This window comes from Arachis stenosperma, chromosome 5, assembly GCF_014773155.1.
Source record: "Arachis stenosperma cultivar V10309 chromosome 5, arast.V10309.gnm1.PFL2, whole genome shotgun sequence".
NCBI lineage: Eukaryota > Viridiplantae > Streptophyta > Magnoliopsida > Fabales > Fabaceae > Arachis > Arachis stenosperma.
This window is the reverse complement of record NC_080381.1, coordinates 13,869,010-13,890,926: the sequence shown is the minus strand read 5'-3', so window position 1 is coordinate 13,890,926 and position 21,917 is coordinate 13,869,010. Positions and strand designations below refer to the sequence as shown.

The following is a 21,917-nucleotide window of genomic DNA, read 5'->3' as shown; positions in this document are numbered from 1 at the left end:
AAGAAATTTGGAGGTCTGGGAATTAGAGATCCTTTTTGTGCCAATATTGCTCTTTTTGGAAAACTAGTTTGGCAACTTTTTCACCATCCTGATAAGCTATGGGTTCAACTGTTGACGGAGAAATACCATTCTTCTAAGGATGATTGTCTTAGTCGGTATCGAGAAAGGGGATCTTATGTTTGGAAGAGTATATGTCGAGCTTGGGATATCCTGAAGGAAGGTTTTATTTGGTGCATTGGGGATTTGGAACAGAACTTTTGGTTTTCTAAATGGAGAAGAGAGGGGCGACTGTATCAGGAGATGGATTATGTTCACATTTCTGATTCGGATCTCAGGATCTTGGACCTTTGGTCATCTGGACAGTGGAATCTTGAGAATATCTATTCTCCTCTGAATCAGTCTCTGCAGAGCAACATTAACTCTTACAACCCAGATGTTTAAGCTGGTTCAGAGGTCGGTTGGTGTTGGACTGGTGCAGTTTCAAAGGTTTATGATGCTCATAGTGGTTATTTGCGGCTCAGTAAGAAGATGTTTAGTTGGGAGGATAGGGGTAATTGGTTTTGGCTTTGGCGTCAACATGTTTCGGAAAAGCACAAATTTTTGGCCTGGCTATGTCTTCGGGAGGCTCTTCCTACTGCTGCATTTCGTTTTAGGAAGGGCATTTCGCACACGGATAGCTGTCCACGATGTTTCTCAGGTCAGGAATCGGTATTACATTGTATTCGGGATTGTCCAAAAGCCCAACTTGTTTGGCAAGCTTTAGGGATCTCCGATCAACCAGTGGATTTGATGAGTTGGTTCTTACATAATAGCAAATAGCGCCCCTTTAGATTCTTTTCTGGTCTCTGGTGGATTTGGCGTTCGAGGAATAACGAGATCTTTCATCCTCACGACCATTGGACCACTGACAAGGTGATTGGTATGGCTTTATCCTTGGAAAAGGAGCTCCGAAATATTCTTGAGTTGCAACGACTGTCTATCCCCTCAACCATTAGTGGCTCTTGGATTCTCCCCTCAGTGGGTACCTTTAAGATTAATTGTGATGCTAGTTATCCTGGCAGTGGTGCTCGAGTTGGTTTTGCTTGTGTTAGCAGAGATTGGAAGGGAAGGTGGCAATGAGGCTGTCTGGGAACAATTGAGAGTCGTAGCATTTTGCAAGGAGAGTTGTTTGCTATTTGGAGAGGCTTTCTTTTAGCATGGGATTTGGGACAAAGAGACATTATATGTGAGACAGATTGTGTGGAGGCTTTTACTATTGTCAATAATTTACAAGACTATTGATCCTTTGGTGTTAAAAATTCGAGGTATCATGTCTTGGAAATGGCGTGCTGATCTTCGGTTGATCTTGAGAGATGCAAATACAGCAGACATCATGACAAAGACCGCAATGAGGACCCTTTCTCCCCAAGTGGAACTTCCGTTGCCTTGAAAAAAATTTGAGAGTAGTATTCAACGGGACTGCTTTTTTTAAGCAGTTTCTTGTTTTTTTTTTCTCGTTCTTTGTTTTTATTTATTTTCTTTTCAATCACCAAAAAAATTAAATATTAACTAGTAAATCGACAATATTTATAATATATTTGCACAATAATACTAAATGAAATTATCTTTAATATGGCTAGTGTTTTTCCTTAATCATCTACTTAAATATTCAACTGATAACATTGTAAATTTATTTTTTAGAGTGTTATGTATTTTCATTCTTTCTCTTTTAGTAAAATGTAAATTATTCTTTTTCTTCTAATCGATAACATTGCCATTCATATTTTCATAATAATATTATTATTTTTATAATTTATACAAATATCTAATACAGAAAAATTATGCGTGAAATGACATTATCAAAAATTAAAATAACAATATCATTATTTAAAATTCAACTTACTCGCTTTAAATTAAAAATAATTTCACAAAAAAATATAAAATATATATTAAAATACATCAAAATTAGTCATTAGAATTAAATAAAATTTAATTTTAATATATTTTTAGTGTAAAATAATTTACAGGTACATTTAATCATATAATATCGTATTGGTAAAAATATATTTTTTTATATTAACTGTGTGAATAATCATAAAAAAAATATGATTGTACGACTTTATAAAATGTTTTATATTGTCAGTATATTAAAATAAAATTATTAAATATATATTTAAAATATAAAATATATATTAAAAATGAGTTAAAATATATAAATATTTATATATAAATATTAGTGATTGATTTGAGTGATTAATTTTAGAAAGTAAATAACATTCTTGCTATCTTAATACTTTTAAGAGTTTAGAGGCAGACATATTTTGGTAAAAAAGTTAAAAATTTCTAGATCCATTGGATCAATAGATGTGGACCGCACGATGGAGTTGTAACGAACGTCACAGATGCTCACAATGAACAGGCATCTTCGATTGGGGAACACATTATCTCTTCCTCACTACTTTCCTTTTCGTGAAGCCCCAACCAACCACTCTATAAATAGCTGAAGCTTTCGCACTCGCGATTCTGATTCGGAGCCCTTTCACTCACACATCTCTTCTCACTCTCTCTGGAATTCCGGCGAAGATAGAGTCCGATCGGAAGAGGAAGAAGTCTCCGGTGGTGCCGGCGGAGCAGAAGGAGAAGCATAAGCAGCATCTGAAGAAGACGAAGAAGATGTCGTCGTCTAGCAACAGGCACGGTGGTGATGGAGGTGAGGTGAGGGCATCGCACATACTGGTGAAGCACCAAGGATCGAGGCGCAAGGCGTCGTGGAAGGATCCAGAAGGCCAGGTCATCAAAAACACCACCAGAGACAGCGCCGTCTCTCAGCTAAAGGCCTTCCGTGACGACATCGTTTCTGGCAAAGCCAAGTTTGAGGACATCGCCTCTCGCTTCTCCGATTGCAGCTCTGCCAAGCGCGGCGGAGATCTCGGTCAGTCCCTCTCTTCTTCTTATAATTCCAAATTTAACCGGGAAAATATCTATTTATTTAGTAGAGGAAATGAAAAGCGTTGTTAACATTTCCTATTATGTTTAGATCTTGCTTGAGTAATTAGGTATCATTATAAATCGTCCTTGTTCACTCTGCAATTTGTTATTTGTTATCAACTTATCACGATAATAAGTAAGTATAATTGAGTTTACGAAGTGAGATTGTTTATCGTAATCATATTAGGGATTAGCTCTAAGATGGATGGATAATTGGATACCATAAGAATGTGTGGTCTCAGACGAGGGAATCGTTCCTCTCAAAATAAAGATATAGACTAGAATGAATGCTTCTATCAATAGAGCTTTCACGTCTGCGTATAGAATCGTTCGTTTTTTTGCCCCTTCCATTCCGTTCTTACTATATCATGGGCAGTTGGGTTGGAATCCATGTGATGGTTCGAGAGTGGTTGCAAATATTCTATTCTTCGCATCCATCTTCGGCCTTGTGTTAGAAATGTCCCGCGGGACTGAGTTAGTGGTCGAGTCGTTTTTGGTAATTGACACCCGTCGCATTAGTCTCAATTCATATGTTACCATTCATAGTGAAGGTTGGAAAATTACATAAGAGATAGGAAAGTTCCACACGCGGAAGACGCTAAATGGTAGAGCATAGCTTTCCCAGGCTAAGGTTGAGAGGAATGAGGCAAATCGCTTGCTTACTTGAGTTCTGAAAGTACCGATTTCCTGATCTCGGAAAATAGTTTTTTTCTCAGTCTCTTCTTATTCGGGGAGCAGAGCACTTTCAACGAGATTGCAATATAAATTTCTTCTTTGTAGTAGTTATGACTTTTTTTCTAGTTCTAGTCCAAAAATTTCTTTTAACAAATAATTTTACCAAAGATTTCCGGCTGAAAAGCCTCTTTCCCTTGGGGGGGAGTTTTATAGTCTTAGCTGTTTTATTACCTTATTTAAGGTTCTATGAACCGTGGATGCTTCTATTTTGCTCCCTTAATTTTTGCCTTAATACTTGCTCTATAGCATCCAGTGGTACCCGAAGCCTTCCCCTGTGAGAATTGAATATCTTCTGATCTTGAGCGTTTTATTTCGAGTACTCTTGCATACAGCGGGCTCTGGCATTCCATTGTATGAATTTTTTGCCATGTGTGGTTAGTGGTTACTACTGAGAAACCTTAAAGTCAGCTCAAAATGTCATGCCATTGGTCTAACTATTTTGAATTTCGTAGCTGATTGTAACTAATTTGAAGTACTGTGCAAGAAGCATGGTTTGCTTGTTTGATTGTTGATGTTTTAACGGAACCTCAGACTTAAACTTCTAAAGTTTTTCATTCACACGCATACAGAAGCTCACCTTTGTGTCTCTCTCCAGCGACTTTCATAAATGGAGAATTCTTCTTTTTTTAACTCTTTTATTTGTGTTGAATTATGAATAAAATCAGTCTGATTTTCACCTGTCAAAGTAATATGTTCTATCTTCTCTCTACATGGGGCATATCGAACCCACCTAATGGAACAAAGCTAAGCTGTTATTGTTCTCTAATCTCTACAAAGTGTGATTATGATATGGTTTCTTGTCATTGTACAGAACACAGACTAAAAGAGTTTATATATGACAACAGTGCAGTAGTTTTTTGGCTGTTAATTATGACTAACTGTCGATAAAACATATATTGCTAGAATTCAATTTACAAAGCCTGTGGTTGAATAATCTTTAAATTGCGTAAATTTGTCAAGCATGTATTATGCGGTAGTTATTGTTACCTGTTTTCAATTTTTCATGATTGCATATCCCCATCCCTGACCATCTTCTATTTTCATGTTTTAGACTTGGATCCTTCTGTCAATATTTGCATTTGTATCTAATTTTGCAAATCTGAGAGAATCAATCGATTTCTTGGAAGCAGGTCCTTTTGGCCGTGGCCAGATGCAGAAGCCTTTTGAAGAAGCAACTTACGCTCTGAAAGTTGGTGAGATAAGCGACATAGTGGATACTGACAGTGGAGTTCACATAATCATGAGAACAGGTTGATTACTGCAGGACCATGGAGTAATTTTGTGTTGCTCCTCCTGCTTGGAGAGAACAGATTACATCTTTTTTTAGATTGGTGCGAGTATTGTTCATCTGGATTTTTCTTAACCGAATATGTTAGACATGGCATAGCCGTGACCTTGGATGATTGATGCTTTATTGTTTTCTCTATAATTGGAAGTTGTATGCGTAACTTTGAATGGTTGAATGCTGACATATGACATTTGCACTCTCTTTTCCACGGCTAGAGCCCGGGAACTATATCTATTATGTACAAGTATAATATACTATAACAAAAATTCCCATTGCAATTTCAGCATGATTGAATGGATTTGAATATTAGTTTAAATTATTCTTGGTTTTTTTCTTTTCACACCAACTTTTTGCTGAGTTTATTAGGTTTTTATTTTTATTTCTTCAGAAAATGTTCAATTTGACAGAAGTAAAAGTACCGTTACCACACGTAACAAATGAATATGGAGTCAAATATGTATTTTCTAATTTCTTAACAAATGTAATATATATATTTATAAAATTTTTAGATTTTGAATGATATTTTTTAAAATAATACTACAAATTTAAGTTTTTTTTTTATAAATTTTATTATTTAACTTAGTTAGACTTGGTTAATAATATGTATTTTCTAATTTCTTAACAAATGTAATATATTTATAAAATTTTTAGATTTTGAATGATATTTTTTAAAATAATACTACAAATTTATTTTTTTTTTTAAATTTTATTATTTAACTTAGTTAGACTTGCTTAACAAAAAAAATTAAATGTATTGTATTATTTTATTTTTTTTATTACTTTCTTAGTAAGTGTTTCTAGCTATATTGGTTTGGTATTTAGACCGTATAGGGTAAAGAATCAGAATGAACCAGTCAAATTCTGAGTGAACCGATGAAAATCGGTGAGATGGGCACCGATGGGGTTCGAACCTCCGCCTTCGGGATAAAGGATGACCTTCATGGACAGAGTTATCATAGATTTTAGTAAAATATATACAAATTATAATACATATAGATATCTTTTATCAAATAATTTATTTTTATTTAATTAATTTTACTTTTAGTTATAAACTCACCTATTTTAAAATTAATGATATTTTTATTTAACAATAATTATAAATTTACTTATTTTTTTAATTATATAATATTTATTAATATTATTTTTTAAAAAATATTTGTAGTACATAATAAGATAATATATATAAACTAATTAATAAATTATTAAAATTTTAAAATAATAGTTATTTTAATATAAAACAAAATAAAAATATTTATAATAGAATAAAATTAATAAAATATTTATTGTTCATATTTTATATTATTTTAGAATAATTAAATATTTTTAAAATATTAATAAAAATATATATTTTAAATTTTAATTTAAATTTTTTTTATTTTTTATTTTTTATTTATATAAGATCAAATTAATCAGTGTAACTAGTAATTCATCAATTAAATCAATAACCCAATAATCTAATAACCTGATTGATTCGATAATCAATTCAATTTTGATAACTATAATTTTTAGTCATATCTGTAATTGTAATCATCACAATTAGTTGTATAGAGTATTTTTTCTCCTTTTTTGTTAATCTCCGCGCGGGCGCACGTGCACGTAATGAAGTTAAAACTGCTGAATGCATTATGCATGGAATATCAACGCTTGCTGTTTTGAAGTAACTTAAACCGTGAAGTCTCTGGTGGTTCAACAATAGATAATTTAAATATGGTCAAATGGTCAAAAGATTGACCAGTTATTTAATAGATGACACATAAAAAAAAATTTGTTGATCATACATTTAAGAAAAATATTAAGTCTAGTAAGTGAGATAGATTATTGATGGTAAAAAAAGAAATGCAATGCAAAGAATTGTTTTTGTTTTTTGGACTTTGTAATGATTAGACCAAAAAGGCTCCATGTTACTTCTCATTTAAAGAACAATAAAAAATCTAGGTCCAAAAAAAAAATGATGATAATAAAAGAGAGAGATGATTCACAAAAAAAGAGATATAAAATGATAAATTTATTTTTTTAAAATATTATATTTTTGAAATATACTCATTAATTACGCATTTTCATTCATTTAAGAGTAGTTTTATCTATTCATAATAAATTTAAATGTTACTAAGATTTATCTTTTATATTATTATATTATAATTATTTAAAAATAAGGAGATTAGAGTATATTAAAAAAGTATACCTTCATTGCTTTTTGTCATCAATTATTTTAGCTTTTTTCTTTTTGTTTTGTTTTATAATTTGTCCACTTTTAATTTTTTTTCTCAACATAGATATAGTTATTGGTCTTGAAAAATTATTTTAAAAACAAAGACATTAATATCTTAAATGTGTAGTATATATTCAATTTGTTCCTTTTACATAGTTTAATTTTTTTCGAAGTATTACCTAAAACTAAAAAAGAAAATATTCGCATATAATTATTTTCATGTAAAATTAATAGTTAAAAATTATTAGATAATAATTTATTCAAAATTTTAAATATATCAAAATTATCTAACAATTCTTAACTAATAATTTTATATGATAATAACTACATATAAGTTTTCACTAACCAAAAATAATAAAAATGGGTTAGGATGTAGTAATTTTGGAAGTCTCTAGAAATGCTCCTTCACCATCAAATGATGTACCAATATTTAATTTGTATATAATGTAAACTCATAATCAAATAAAAAAAATTTTCTACTCATCTATTGCACAAATAATTTAAATATGTAAAATATTTTGAAATTAAAAATAATAAATATTTATTTATTTAAATAAATATTGATAAATTTAATATTTTATAAATATTATGTATTTTATTTAGTGTAACACATATTAGATGATTAATATTTTTTATTGTATTTATATCCTCTTTTTCTGTTTTCCATAATTCGGCCCTTCTTGAGTAGTCCTCTACTCCCTCTCCTCCCCTAAAAGAATATAAAACTAAAATGATTAATTAAAAAGGAATAAATTAAGTATATATTACATATTTGAGATAGAAAAAGTAAAAAGTCTAGAAACCAACTCCATCATAAACCAACTAAATCAATCTTCTTTTATTTTTAATTTTAAAATTTAAAAAATTAGAATACTGGAGGTTTTTTTTGTAACTAATCTATTTTTTAACTAGATAATTCAAATTGGCTTTCTCTTAATTAATTTTTTAACAAAACCGCTTTGTGATATAATTTCATGTCTTTATTTTAAAACAATTATCCAAAACCAATAGCGGTACTTATGTTGGAAAAATATTGAAAGAAGACAAAATTATAAAACAAACAAAAAAAAATATGTTAAAATAATTGATATAAAAAATAATGAAAGTATATCTCTTTTAGTATAATCGAATCTATTTATTTTTAAAAAATTATCTAAATAATATAATAATATAAAAATAAATCTTAATAACATTTAAATTTATTATGAATAGATAAAGTTATTCTTAAATAAATAAAAATGCATAATTAATTAGTATGTAATTATATTAATTAATTTTTTAATATAAAATCACACTTTTTTGTATTTTTTATTTATAATTTTTCATAATATATATTTTACAAATATAAAATATTTAAATAAAATAAATTCATCATCATGTCTCTCTATTATTATTATTATTATTGTTTCTTATTGGTTTTTTAGACATTTTTTTGTTTTTCACGGTACTCCCTAGTTCGACGGGTACTAATTCGTTACAGTACTAAACTTTATTTAAGAATCCGTTGCTGGTTAATAGATTAATGTACAAGTTGAAATTCGAATCATCAACACTACTTTAAGCAAATTAGTAAGCTAATTTACTAGACTAACCCAACTTATTATTTTTTTAGATATTTTATTGTTCTTTAAACAGGAATTTATAAGAATTTTTGTTTCTCTTTTGTTCATGATGCATAAATTTTTTGGTTTGTCACTTTTAGGTAATTAATTTTCAGTTTTTGTTCGATCACTACAAAGGCCCACAAGAAAAAATAAAACATTGCATTTTCCTTTTAACCATGCTTAGCCATTGTTTGTTGAGCCACCAAAGACATCACCTAATTAAACCTCTCTGTAAAATATATATTGTTGGTTAAAGATGGAAGTATTCATTAGTAGCAAAATTGTGCTTAAAGCGTAATACGAAATCCGACTTATTTTGTCATGCGCATTGAGTTGTATTTCGAACTGTGAAGAACGACGGATAATTTTCTTTCAGTGGCGAACAAAAATCAGTGACATGATTGATCAATCACTTGGCTTGTTTTCTTTCTCATCAAAACCACGCTTCCCCTTTTCATCCAACGGCTTTCATAAGTGCACCAGAGCTTGATGCCGCCTGGTAAATCCGACTCCTGACGCATGCATGGCAACATTATGAACAATGTTGGCACTGCTACCTTCTGGAGATCTAGATGTGGTTGATGTGCTATCGTAAGATCGGTGTTCCAAAGCTTTCATTTCATGGATTCCACAGAGACAATAATAACGTTTGCTTTGGATTCTACAACGTTGCACGCAATAGACACTGTGGTCAGGGGGGGAGTTAAAAATTTTTTTGAGAGGACCAACATGAAAAATATAAGTTAAGAAGAGAAAAAAATTAAAAATTAAGAAGAAGCCAAACTAAAAAATTAGAGATTTATATATACAAATTATTAATTTTGGGCATTGCGCGCTTCTCTCTCAAGTGGTGTGGTGCAAAGCCTGATGTTAGAAGCCACTATCGCCAAAATAGACTCGTGTAGAGTTTTCTGTTATGAGTTTTGAATTTTGTTGCATGCTTGTATACATTATTTTCATATTAGGAGCCACACTATAGAGATATTATAATTACTTTCTATAAAAAAAATATTAATTTATATCGGTTCAAAATTTAGTTCATCAATATTTTAGTTACATTAATTTGTCTAATCTAATTTTAACAAAAATAACACAATTTAATCAGTTATACATATTAAATTTTAATTATTAAAAAACATCTTAAAAAAATGTTTTAAAGGTCTTTATTTGAGTGACCTTCTTTCACATTTTATATCAACTTTAAATAATAAACATAAGAATTTAATTTTGATGTACTAACACTGTAAAACGTTTTACACAGTTATGCAATCATAACTATTCTCTTGGATAACCGTTCATATGATGAATATAAAAAATAGTTATTTTTATTAACATGACATTATATAATTGGATACATATATAAAAGAGTTTTACACTAACATGCATCAAAATTAAAATCTAAAAATAACTCACATTACTGATATTATAACATGAATAAAATAGAGTAAAACTTTTATTTTTCTAAAAATTACCTAAGAAATCTTGAAGCTAGAATAAAATTTTGTAAATATGATTTCTAAAATGTAAGTCCATGAGCCAATGTAGATTTTATAAAAGAAATTATATCAATAAAGAATTATTTAAGAGCACAATAATTACTTAAAAAGTTATACCTATATATTAATCACTAATCAAAATATACAAGTATTTCTTTTTACAAATACATCTATACTGTATAATATATACTATATATAACGGAAATATGGAAAGAAGCACAACTTTACTTTCTAAAAATCCTTCGTCATATATAATTTATAAAAAAATATTTTTTTATTAAAAATTAGAATACAGTATTATTTTTATCTTTAATGCTTATTCTTAACGTTTATATTATCTTATTATTGATCTAACGTTTTAAAATAACTCAATGTTATCTTATCTTGTTGTCAACTCTATTAAAATTTTACTAACGAAGTTGCACGTGTGGACGATTTTCTCCACATAGCAGGACAATATTGAATCGATTTTTAAATGTTAGGCACACAAATAAAATGATTTAAATATTAGAATCAACTATGAAACTTATTTCAAATGTTAAAGACAAAAAAATATTTTTTATTCTTTTAAAAAGGACTAAAATAGTAAAATATTTTTATCGGACTAATTAATAGTGTTTGATTGCAATAGAAGTAGAATGGGTTTCATTAAAAAAAAAAAAACTAAAATACCTTTTTAGTTCATTTTAAAATAACAAAGTATTCCATTAGGATTTATTTTAAAAATATTAAAATACTTCTTATAATTAAAGTTTTTAACTTTACTAATAAAAATAAGATAATTTAATTTTTTTAAAAAGACTAAAATATTCTTTTAGGATTAAAGTTTTTAATTGTAACAGAATAAAATTTTAAATTTGATTTCATAAAAACTAAAATATCCTTTTTGTAGTCAATTTTAAAAAAGAATAAAATATGCTTTTAGGTTAAGATAACACCTAACTCCTTAAATTTAAAATGTTTCTATACAAGAATATATTAAAAAAGATGCTTTAGTCTTTTGTAATATTACTCAAAAAGATATTTTAATCTTTTTTTATAGCTAGTTGATTAAAAGGACAAGTTAAAATATACTTTTAAATTTAATTAATATCTGGGGATGAAAGTATAAAAAGATATAAATTATTGGGTTTAAATATAATTTATTTACTTATTAATGATATGACATTAAATTTTCACATGTTTAATCTTGAATGATGCTAACAAAGAAAGATAATTTTAACCCTTAATTAGTTAGGATATGAAAGAAACCACCATTAATTAAAAAGGTACTTCAGTTTTTATAAAATCAAATTCAAAATTCTTATCTGTTACAATTAAAAAATTTTAATCCTAAAAAGGCACTTTAACTATTTAAAAAAAATTAAAATATATAATTTTTATTAATACAATTAAAAGTTTTAATTATAAGAGGGTATTTTAGTATTTTTTAAATAAATTCTAAAAAGTTACTTTGTTATTTTTAAAATGAACTAAAAAGTCTTTTTAAATATCAAATTCATTATATTTCTAATACAATCAAATATTATTAGTTAGTCCTATAATGAATTTTTAAAAGAATAAAATATCGTTTCTGTATTTAACATTTAGACTAAGTTTTAAAGTTTTTTCTAACGTTTAATTCGTTATTTGTATACCTAGCATTTGAAAATTGGTTAAATGTTATCTTGACAAGGTGAACAAAAACGTTTGTGTGTACAACTCTGTTAGTAAAATTATAACAGAATTAATGACAAAAAAATATTGAGTCAATTTTAAAACATTAAGTATATAAATAGGACGATTTAAATATTAAAGACAATTCTGACACTTGTTTCCGATATTATGAACAAAAATAATATTTTACTCTTTATTTTTTTCAAAAATTGAACCCTAATTTTTTTAATTAAAGCTTGAATTCATAAAACTTTTTGAAAAAATATTTATGTTTTTTAAAAATATAAACACTTCATTTCGTCTTTGATAAAATAAAAAAAATAATGTGTTTGTAATTTAAAAAGTTGAAAATATTTTTGAAAACACTTAACAAAAAAATTTTAAACTTTACTTACACTTATTAAAATTTAAAAATTTAATATAATTTTATTAATTAATATTTATTTTTTTTATGTTTATATCCATTATAGTCTTTTCAAATTTTAAAAAACTATTGTACTAAATACAAATATTATTATTATTAAAAATTAATTTTAATTTAATTTTACCAAACATAAGTCTCGAAAAACTTTCTTTCAAAAAACATCTATGATAAACTACTAAAAAAGATAAAATTTTATCAAAGCAAACCTAAATTATAAGCTATTTGTCATATTAACTAATTCAATTTTTATTATTTTTAAACATTTAATAGATAAATAAATAAATCATATAATAGGTGCTATTTGCCTATTGGTACACTAGTGTAACATGATGTCATTTTCATCGAATGATGTTTTCAACTTTTCATTTACCATCTCCTTGTTAAAAAGTAGTTACCGGATTCATAGACTAATAAATTTTAGATTAAAAATTTTAACTTTTTAACAATTTCTTATTACTAAAGCTTTTAATATAAATGAATAAATAAATTTTTAATAAATTTTATTATAAATCATTTATATTTCAAAAAATATTATGATAGGACGAATTTTGATATTAATCCCCTTTAGGTTTAGAAGTTAAAATTAAACTCTTATTCTCGTTCATTTTATATGGATAGATTCTTCAATTGATACAAGATTAAGGATTCAAAATCTCCAAAATTCTTAATTATCTGTTAAAATACATATCATTTTTCGGAATCAAATTATTTATTCTTGTTCAATGCAAGAGATTAGTACTCTTTAAGAATTTTCATCTTTCCCATAATTACTTATAATTTTAATAGTTTTAAATTGTTTAACTACATCTCATTATCAGTTCTGGGTTGGCACTTGGCAGATGGCTACCGTTCACGAAACATAGTCAACGGGTTTACCATCATAGCAAATGTAATGCAAAAGACAAAAGAAACCACCAATTTGTCAAACCCAAACCTCTGACCCGGTCAAACAAAAAACTACCAACCCAAGGTCCAAGTTCTCATTGTTCATGTAGGAGAATTCCCCAAAATAACTCTAGAAACCTATCACCAAAGGAAATTTAAAAAAAGAAATTGAAAAGATAAAAATGTCAAAAACTGATAAAACCTAACTGTAACCCAATTTCCACTCTTCCCCCGTCCCCCTTTTGTCTGTGCAAGTTCACTGTACATGGTGAAACAAGAAAACGGGTTTTTTTTTTCCATTTTGTGTTTATTAATCATTTGAAAAGCTGCTTTAGATTATAACCTCCCATTAACTTCTGTACCTAGTTTCATTCTTTTTGCATTTTGTGCCACTAGGTCATTACCAGCTCCCCACTGAGCTGAGATATCATGCTGATAGGGGCAATTTGCACCATTTCGGCAACCCCTTGAGCTGTTAAAGTATATGCAAGGTTTCTGGTTTTTGAATATCACTTCCCTTTGTTTAAGGTTATGTACCATTTTAAAGTCTTGGAAATTATTATGACGGATACCTATTAGTGATTCTTGACCATCTTGTTTATCTGCACCATGTTGCCTAATAAGGTTCTTATAATAGTTGGCATCCTTCACTGCAAAAGAAGAACCGGTGCTACTTGTTTGATAAGCCACTGTGGCAGCCGTTGATCGCACCTGGTTCGCACCTGCATGCAAATTCACAGCAGTTGAATTCAAAGGCACTGTGCTCAATTCACTGGATGAATTCACACAAGGTAATGATGACGTGCGCTTTATACCAGATAACAGAGTTGTATCTTGAGGAAGAGGCTGGGGTTCTAAAGAAGGAAGTGCTCCATTCGTTATATGGTGAACATTATTGTTGACGGACCTGTGCTTATTAAATGTAGAAGTGGATGGAGGTGGAGGTGGAGGTGAAGGTGATTGTGTAGTTGGCTGTGGAGGCAGGGTAACCGAGCTAGTTGCTAAATTAACAGAGGAAGGCCTAGACAATGGAACTGGGGGAATTGCTGGCTTATTAAGTGTAGGTATCGACATGGAGGCTAAGGAAGTTGCTTGCTTTGGAGCAGAAGAAGGTACTAAACCAACTGTGCTTGTGGGTGTAGTCCCAGAAGCAGCAGATTTCAACCCAGTAGTTGAAGAGGTAGTTATGGTGGCGGTTGCAGTTCCCTGTTGGTTAACCAATTTCTCTATCATTATTGGGTCATTAAATATTTTAACAAGTAGATCCATATCAATTGGGTTTCCTTGCTCATTACTCTTCAAAATGGCTGCTGCTACCAGAGCTGAGGCTGCAGCTAAATCTGGTTCCGAACCAGGAGAAATTGCCAGCATGGAGTTTCCACCTGCAGATAAGGGAACAGCAGCAGAGGTGTTGCATTGTGAATTAATAGGTGTTGCAGCTGCTATATATTGCTGCAAGTTTTGTGACAGCAACTTAGTGGGGGTATCTGCGAGTTTTGCGTCTGACACTTCAGGATTAATATCCATCGAATCCTCCTCCTCAATGGGAATGATAGGGATGAGAGGAGTGTGGTTATCATCATAACCTTCCTTGTCTACATCATGAGAAACAGAAGGGCTACACAACCAAATAAAAAAACTGAAATTAGTAAAACAGGAAATCAATTAATACTAGGACTTTGTAACATGTGACAGTCTGTTTATTACCTGGGAGGTATGGCAGAAATGCGAGGATAAACTGCTTCAAGCACTTTCATTTCTCTTAGCTTTTGATCCATTTTCTCCTTACTTTCTTCACCAGCAGCAACGCGCCAATCATGTCTGAAAGCAAACTGAATAGAAAGGAAACAAGTCAAATTGTGATCAAAAGATATTTAAACAATCAAGCCAGAGCTCTGAACATATATTGCAACAGGGTGGAACAGTTGCAAAGAATAATTCGAACTTTCAATAGAGAAATAAATAATAAAGATCCAACATGGTGTGATTAATCAAGAGCTGATGAGTATTACCAGAGGAGGGCGCTCCCATTTAATCGGAGAGATGCGAGAGAGTTCAACCTTTGGCTGGTTTAAGAAGTGATTGTCTTCAAATCCAGGAGGTAAGTCCATATGTTCATTAGTACTTGAAGGCAACATTGAAGATGTCTTTGCTTGAAGATGATCTTGAGATTTCAGTCCAACTTTTGAAGGACAGTCGTCAGACAGAAACAATTTGATCTGTCAGGCAAACACTAGTGTCAGAGTCCAAGAGGAGAAACAGACTTCAACACATAAGCTGAAATGGATTTATCAGTCATCCAATATATTCCTTAAAGTCAACCAACAAGAAAACAGAGAAATAACAAGAATGCTTTAGTAGCCTACATCAACTTAAACTACAATGAATTCAGGATTTTTATGCTATTTTTTATTCTTCTGAAAGATGATGTTAAACACCAGCAGCTACATTTTGAACAAACGTGTTTTCTATTCATTAAAAAAGAAAAATCAATGTCCTAGCAAGTTTCATTCTTTGCTTGTTATGCCAATAGCATCAGAAGCTTAAAATTTCATATGCCAATCTTCTATAACTTTTTTTTCGAAATACTTGCAACAGTTTACTTGATTTCTCCCTGAACAATCTCAATATGTTCCATGTGAGAGGCTTATTTGTTTGCTAATTTAGTATGAGGTTATAGAATTTACTTAACCAAGACCACACAGTCATAAACTTCACCACCAAATTTGTAATATTACTGCATATAAAGCCTTAAACTTATATCAATCATATAAATTTAGCTTAATTGAAATCAGCAGTTTTGCCGAAACAATGCTTTTTCTTTCTCATTAAGGATAATTAGGCTTGCTATATCTCCCTATGTTTTAGAAATCATCATTAATGAACTATGCAAGCTGAAAACTATTTATCAGGAGCACCACCACTTGAGACAAGATAATCATACAAAACAAGTAGACAATTAGTTCAACAAGAAGTTCAGGAATCACATAGTTTTTTGCATGCCGAGATTCACTAGCATAATGGTTGAGAAAAAAGCTTTTGTTATGATGCAACTTCACAAACATGTCCTAGCAGTGTTCCTATTTGAAAAGCCTGGAATCTATTTACAACACTTATTTGTTCTTCATATTTCGTATAACCGTTATCGTTTGTCCTTTTTGTCAATCTCTTTCTGTTGTTTGTGGCCTGATGATATAGAGATCACTTTACATATCATTTTTTAAAAAGAATTTTGTTAACAAAATCTTGTTAATATTATTAGAGAAATTTTTAGCAAAAACTTATTAAATTTAAATTTTTAATATATTTGTTATATATTTATTTTTTAAAAATAAATTATTGTAAATTAGAACTTCATTTTTTTTTTCACATGTCAACCTTTAATTGGTGAGATAAAAAAACTCAGGTAAACAAACAATACAGTCTGGAATAAATTTGGTAATTTTTAGAAAAATCTGTAAAAAATAAATGAATTACAAAAGCAAATTGTCAATTATTTATTATTACCGAAAATATTTAATGAATCCTCAATCTCATTTTCACTTATGTAGTAATGCAAGAGTGTTTTATAGGTAATCTTAATGGATTGGCAACCAATGCATAAAAAGCTAGATTGATTTCAATTCATTAGGCGAATCTATGTTACAGTCCTATGTTCCAGTCTCTATCCTTTGTACAATATCCGAGCACTTTCCAAATTAACTTCAGAAATACTCATTATTCTAAAACTGTAATAAGCTTATGTCATATTAATATATCAATGATGGTGCCCACCTACAATTATACGATTTTTAGATATTAACTTTATATTATATATAAATTTTTAGATATAATTTTTTATCATAAAAATAACTGGTGAATTTTCATAGTCAATTAGTGATTTATATAATCATATGACATGCATATTTCCTTTTCCTTCTTTTATTATTTATTTATTTAGTTGCCATCCTCTTTTCTCATATGAATGTAACATTGTATACGCTTCTTATCTATCAATTATTATTCATATTTATTAATTAATTTCTTAATTCATAATCATTAAAAAAGCATCGCATAAAGATCTTCGGTTAGAAACTCGCATGCCCCACCAACTCTGGCACTTGATACGATTCAATGTATCAAAGGTTTAGCAGATTACAAAATTGCCCACCGACACACCAATTATCTTAAGATCCATCTTGTTCTTATATTATTATTATTATTATTATTATTATTATTATTATTATTATTATTGGACAATTTTCAAATTTCGACCATTAAGATAATAATATTCTACGTTGATTGATGATTATTGGTATAAGTCTTGTTTAGTTTGAAAAATTAAATAAACCTAACAACAATATGAATATACTCATTATCTTTTTTTTTTCAATTTTACAAAGTTCATTGTACCAAATTCACATATTTTCTTATATCAACTAATTTTCCAGATTTTATTTTTCTTATATTAACTAAATTTCCAGATTTTATTTTATCAATTAAACTTACAGACTTGAATTACGAAAATAAAATTAAAATTTAAGAGAGAATAAATAAACAAGGATTCGAGAGAGATCGAATTGGCGTAGAACCCTGAAGGAAAAGGATCAATAAGCGACCAGAGAAAGAGAGGGAAAACAAAAAAGAACAAATCGAAAGCATAAAAACTTTCTTAAAAGATTGATTAATGAAGGAATGCTATGGGGTTATACCTGACACAAATTAGACGCAGGAGCCCACGAAACCCTGTTCGATTTCGATTTCCTTGCCCGCTTCATATTTAATCTCAGAGATTTTTGCAGCTCTTTAACTCTCAAACCAAAATTCGAGAACGAAAAAACAGATCGAATCGGAGAAAAGGTGTTCGAGAAAAATTCCTAAATCAGATGAAGCAAATCTGAAGAACAAAAAAGGACCGAGAATAAAAACACTAGTTAAAAAACAAAAAAAGAGCGATTTTCTCCTTTGATTTTTTTTTCTGTTTATGATGTGATTGTTGTGGTTCTCGTTTTCTCTCTCTGCGCTAAGCACAGTTGATAAAGAAATGGGAGAGGGAAGGGGAAGAGGAAGGGGTGGGGGGTGTCTGGGGAAGGAAACTGAAAACCCTAGAAGCATGCGACATTTAGGCTCGGTTTTGTTTATATTCTGTTACGTGACGTTTGGTCACCGTGTGAATTATTTATTTCTACATAAAAATATAAAATCTTTTTTCAAAAAATCACCTACCTGTAATTTGGTTTAATTTATCATTCCAAATCAAATTTTAGTCAAAACTCAAAACAAACAAACTGATTTTGATTAGTTAAATGACTTAAATATAAAATTTTAAAAATTAATTTGGGTTGATCTCATGGTTAATTACTGTTGATCATAACCATAAAACTTTAAATAAAATTTAAATTAATGATACATTAATCCTGTAAAATTAAAAAATAAAAAAGTTTAAAAATTAAATAATAACTAATTGATCACTACAAACCTTAAAATTTATTAATTCTTTAACACTCCTCCTAAAAAATAGTAAATAGTTAAATACTGGAAAAAATCTAAAGTTCAAAACTACTCAATATTTATTTATTATATAACGCGATTTGTTAAGTGTTAAACTATATAACTGTTTAAACACAGTCTGAAACAACAGATATATAAATAATAGTTAATGGTTTATATATATAAATTAGTATTTGATTTTATTATATATATATATATATATATATATATATATATATATGTGGTTATTCTTTTATATGTTTCGAAAATTTTTAAATTAAGATTATATTTGCTTTATTTTATTTCGGGCATATTTAAGTCGGTGTACTTAATCCCCGTAGTACATGCACCTAAAATAGTTATTTTAATTATTTTTAAAATTGAAATGGAATTTCGGAGTGGTTGATCCAGTCAGTTTCTGTTTTAATTTATGATTTTAAATGTAGCTTTTCCTCGTATAATTTGGTAGAATCAAAAGATATACGATATAAAAAAATAAAATTTTTTTTTTCAAAATTTAATTTAAATTTTATTTCATTTTTATTTTATTCTAAAAATTTTAGATTTATATCAAATTTATTCTTAATAACAATTTTTTTTAAAAAAATATAAAATTAATTCAATAATAATTTTACAAAAATAATCTTTCTAATGACTATTTTTTTTAATTTATAAAATTAATTTAACAATAATTTCACAAAAATAATCTTAAACATAAATAAATCAAACATAATTATTATGTATTATTATCAAAAATTTAGCCATTAAAATTATATTTGATACAAATAAAAATTTTTAAAATAAAATAAAATAAAATAAAATTTTATAATTTTTTTTATTTTTGACAAATTTTAGAAATAAAAAAATATCATTTATCCTATAAAAGATAACATGATAAACTATTAAAAATTAATTTTAGTTTTTGTATTAACGAGCTAAATTTTATATATTTAATTTATTTATTGGAAATTTATTAAAGTAACCAAAAATATGGATTTTATTAGACATAACTTCAGATCTGTAAGAATTGAATATATAAATGATAATCTTCTTAAGAAAATAATTTCTTTTGATTTTTAATAACTTAAATGCAGTAATTTTATATATTCAATATTTTTTATGTATATGTATTTGACGAGTACGTTTCAAAAGAATTCCTAACAAAATATAAATCTTAATGAGTTTTTAAATTTAAAAATAAATATTGTTTAATTTCAATTTTTATTTTTTATATTTAAAATTTCTAAAGGAAAGGGACAAAGGGTTGTGCGTAAAAAATGGAAAACGTAAATAGAGTGGGCCCCATGTAGTCGTGGCAGCGAATATAAGTGAGTGTGTGACAGCACGGCCGCTGATACAGCAAGTTATTTTTGTGTTGCCTTTTCCCTTTGAAAATTGAAATTATTCCTATTTTTTATTTTGATATTTTAAAAGCTGTGCCTGTGCCTACCACCTATGACTAATACCGTATGCAACAATGTCACTCATCCATGGCTAATTGCTTTTCTTTTCCCTTCTCTCTTTGTCTAAGTAACACATCCTTTTATAGTTTAATTCTTATTATTTTTAAAAAAATGTATATTGATAGTTTTAATGTTTTATGATATTTAATGGATAATAATGGATGAAGACTTCATTTCAGAAGAACAAGTTTAAAGTTGTTAATACATTTTTTCTTACATAGGATAAAAATAATTCAGTGAAATGACAGGATTAAAACTATTAATATATTTTTTTAAACAAAATAATAACAAAAATTGACAAAAAAAAAAAACAAAAAAACATAAAAACAAAAATTTATCTATATGTATGTATTTGTTTTTGGTGAGGATGTTTTTGTTTCCCAGGGCTCACTGAATTTCAGCCCAATTGTATCCAAGCTCAACCCAATTCCATGTTTTTATAGCACTTACATTCTATGATTTTTTACTGACAAAAAAAAATCATATTAACAAACAACAAACCCTTAAATATAATTTAGTATCACGATAGATTAATGATGAGTACGTAATTGCAGTGCAATTATATATATTCTCCATAAAAAGAATATAACTTATAAATAAATATCGATTAATATATGTAATTTACTGTAAATGTATGTTTGGGGAAATATATATTATTGTCATTACTTTGTATATATGTAATACCTAGAAGTTGAAAACATAAAAAAAGAAATAAAAAAGCACAATGTGAACTTGTATTCAAGAAAGGTAAAAATATAGGAGATAAGAGAGATAAAGTGAGGAGTTTAAAACATTACTTTGTCTTTGATCCCTCAATTTTTCTTTTCGATATTTATTGAATTTTTATAATATAATACTATTTCACTCCCTTTTTCTTTTTTTATTAAATTATTTAATTTTTCATGTTTAAACAATTTTCATCTTTTGTTTAATACATATTTAACAATTGCCTATCATACTTAATTAATGTGAAACTACAAATACAACCGATTTTTTTTTAACTTATTCTATATTTAAGTTTTCTTATTTTCTTTGTTCACTTCTACTCACCGAATCACCGACACGAAAAATCATGTGTAAAAGAGGGAAAGTTTTAGAGAGAGAGAGAGAGAGAGGTTACTTTATGTATAAACTCGGAGATTCTATGGTGTTTATGATAGTTGTAAGCATCAAGTACTTTTATGTAGTGTCATGGCTATAAGGTGACACGTGAAGCTGAGGATAAATGTGATAACGAGACTATCACATCTGTGAAGTGATTAAGTTGCTTCCATTTTGATTGTTTTATGGAGAATAAATAATTAGAAAATAAAAAATAACCACTAATTTATGGACGCTTTTTATTTTTAATGTTGTAACTGGAGTGGAGTTGGATGCCATTATGGGGGAGGAGGGGTTTCACCAGCTTGTGGTGTCAGGCATGTAACAACTCGGACCCTTCGAGTTTCAACAGGCTACACGAACCGTCTGATTTTCCTCTTAGCAGATGCACGGTCCGATTTCGAAGGGGAAGGACACGCGTCGCGTTGCAGTAGCTCCCCAAACGGTGCCCTGAAACCAAACACTCACTCATGCATTCACCCTTTTCACCATCCGAAAACATCACTCTCTCAACTTTCATTTTCAAGCTGAAGCCCCATTATTTTTCTTTTTTCTCCTCTCAGCTGTGCATGGTTGAAGAAATAAAAGAATGCCAAAAAAAATAAAACTAAGAATGTTGA

General features: G+C 28.6%; 2 protein-coding genes across 3 annotated transcripts; one reads left to right on the top strand and one right to left on the bottom strand.

Annotated features, from left to right (window-relative positions):
- Nucleotides 1–2,450: 2,450 nt before the first annotated feature.
- Nucleotides 2,451–5,309, top strand: LOC130982934 (peptidyl-prolyl cis-trans isomerase Pin1). Its single transcript, XM_057907085.1, has 2 exons — nucleotides 2,451–2,911; nucleotides 4,833–5,309. The coding sequence occupies exons 1-2, from the start codon at nucleotides 2,653–2,655 to the stop codon at nucleotides 4,955–4,957; spliced, it is 384 nt and encodes a 127-aa protein (XP_057763068.1). The 5' UTR covers nucleotides 2,451–2,652; the 3' UTR covers nucleotides 4,958–5,309.
- A 7,664-nt stretch (nucleotides 5,310–12,973) lies between these two features.
- On the bottom strand, nucleotides 12,974–18,365 carry LOC130982963 (zinc finger CCCH domain-containing protein 6-like). 2 transcript variants are annotated; one of them, XM_057907120.1, is made up of 5 exons: nucleotides 17,956–18,364; nucleotides 15,277–15,483; nucleotides 14,972–15,096; nucleotides 14,080–14,882; nucleotides 12,979–13,986 (listed from the first exon to the last, which is right to left on the bottom strand). In XM_057907120.1, the coding sequence occupies exons 1-5, from the start codon at nucleotides 18,019–18,021 to the stop codon at nucleotides 13,601–13,603; spliced, it is 1,587 nt and encodes a 528-aa protein (XP_057763103.1). In that variant the 5' UTR covers nucleotides 18,022–18,364; the 3' UTR covers nucleotides 12,979–13,600. The 2 variants fall into 2 exon arrangements, with proteins under 2 accessions (XP_057763102.1, XP_057763103.1); XM_057907119.1 differs by having other exon boundaries at nucleotides 12,974–14,882; nucleotides 17,956–18,365.
- Between the last annotated feature and the right edge of the window lie 3,552 nt (nucleotides 18,366–21,917).

Coding starts and splice junctions, on each gene's coding strand:
- LOC130982963 (XM_057907119.1), bottom strand. CDS start 18,021: ATGAAGCGGGCAAGGAAATCGAAATCGAACAGGGTTTCGTGGGCTCCT. Junction 15,484..17,955: donor CTGCGTCTAATTTGTGTCAG/GTATAACCCCAT, acceptor TTTGCCTGACAG/ATCAAATTGTTTCTGTCTGA. Junction 15,097..15,276: donor AATGGGAGCGCCCTCCTCTG/GTAATACTCATC, acceptor CTTTCTATTCAG/TTTGCTTTCAGACATGATTG.
- LOC130982934 (XM_057907085.1), top strand. CDS start 2,653: ATGTCGTCGTCTAGCAACAGGCACGGTGGTGATGGAGGTGAGGTGAGG. Junction 2,912..4,832: donor CAAGCGCGGCGGAGATCTCG/GTCAGTCCCTCT, acceptor TCTTGGAAGCAG/GTCCTTTTGGCCGTGGCCAG.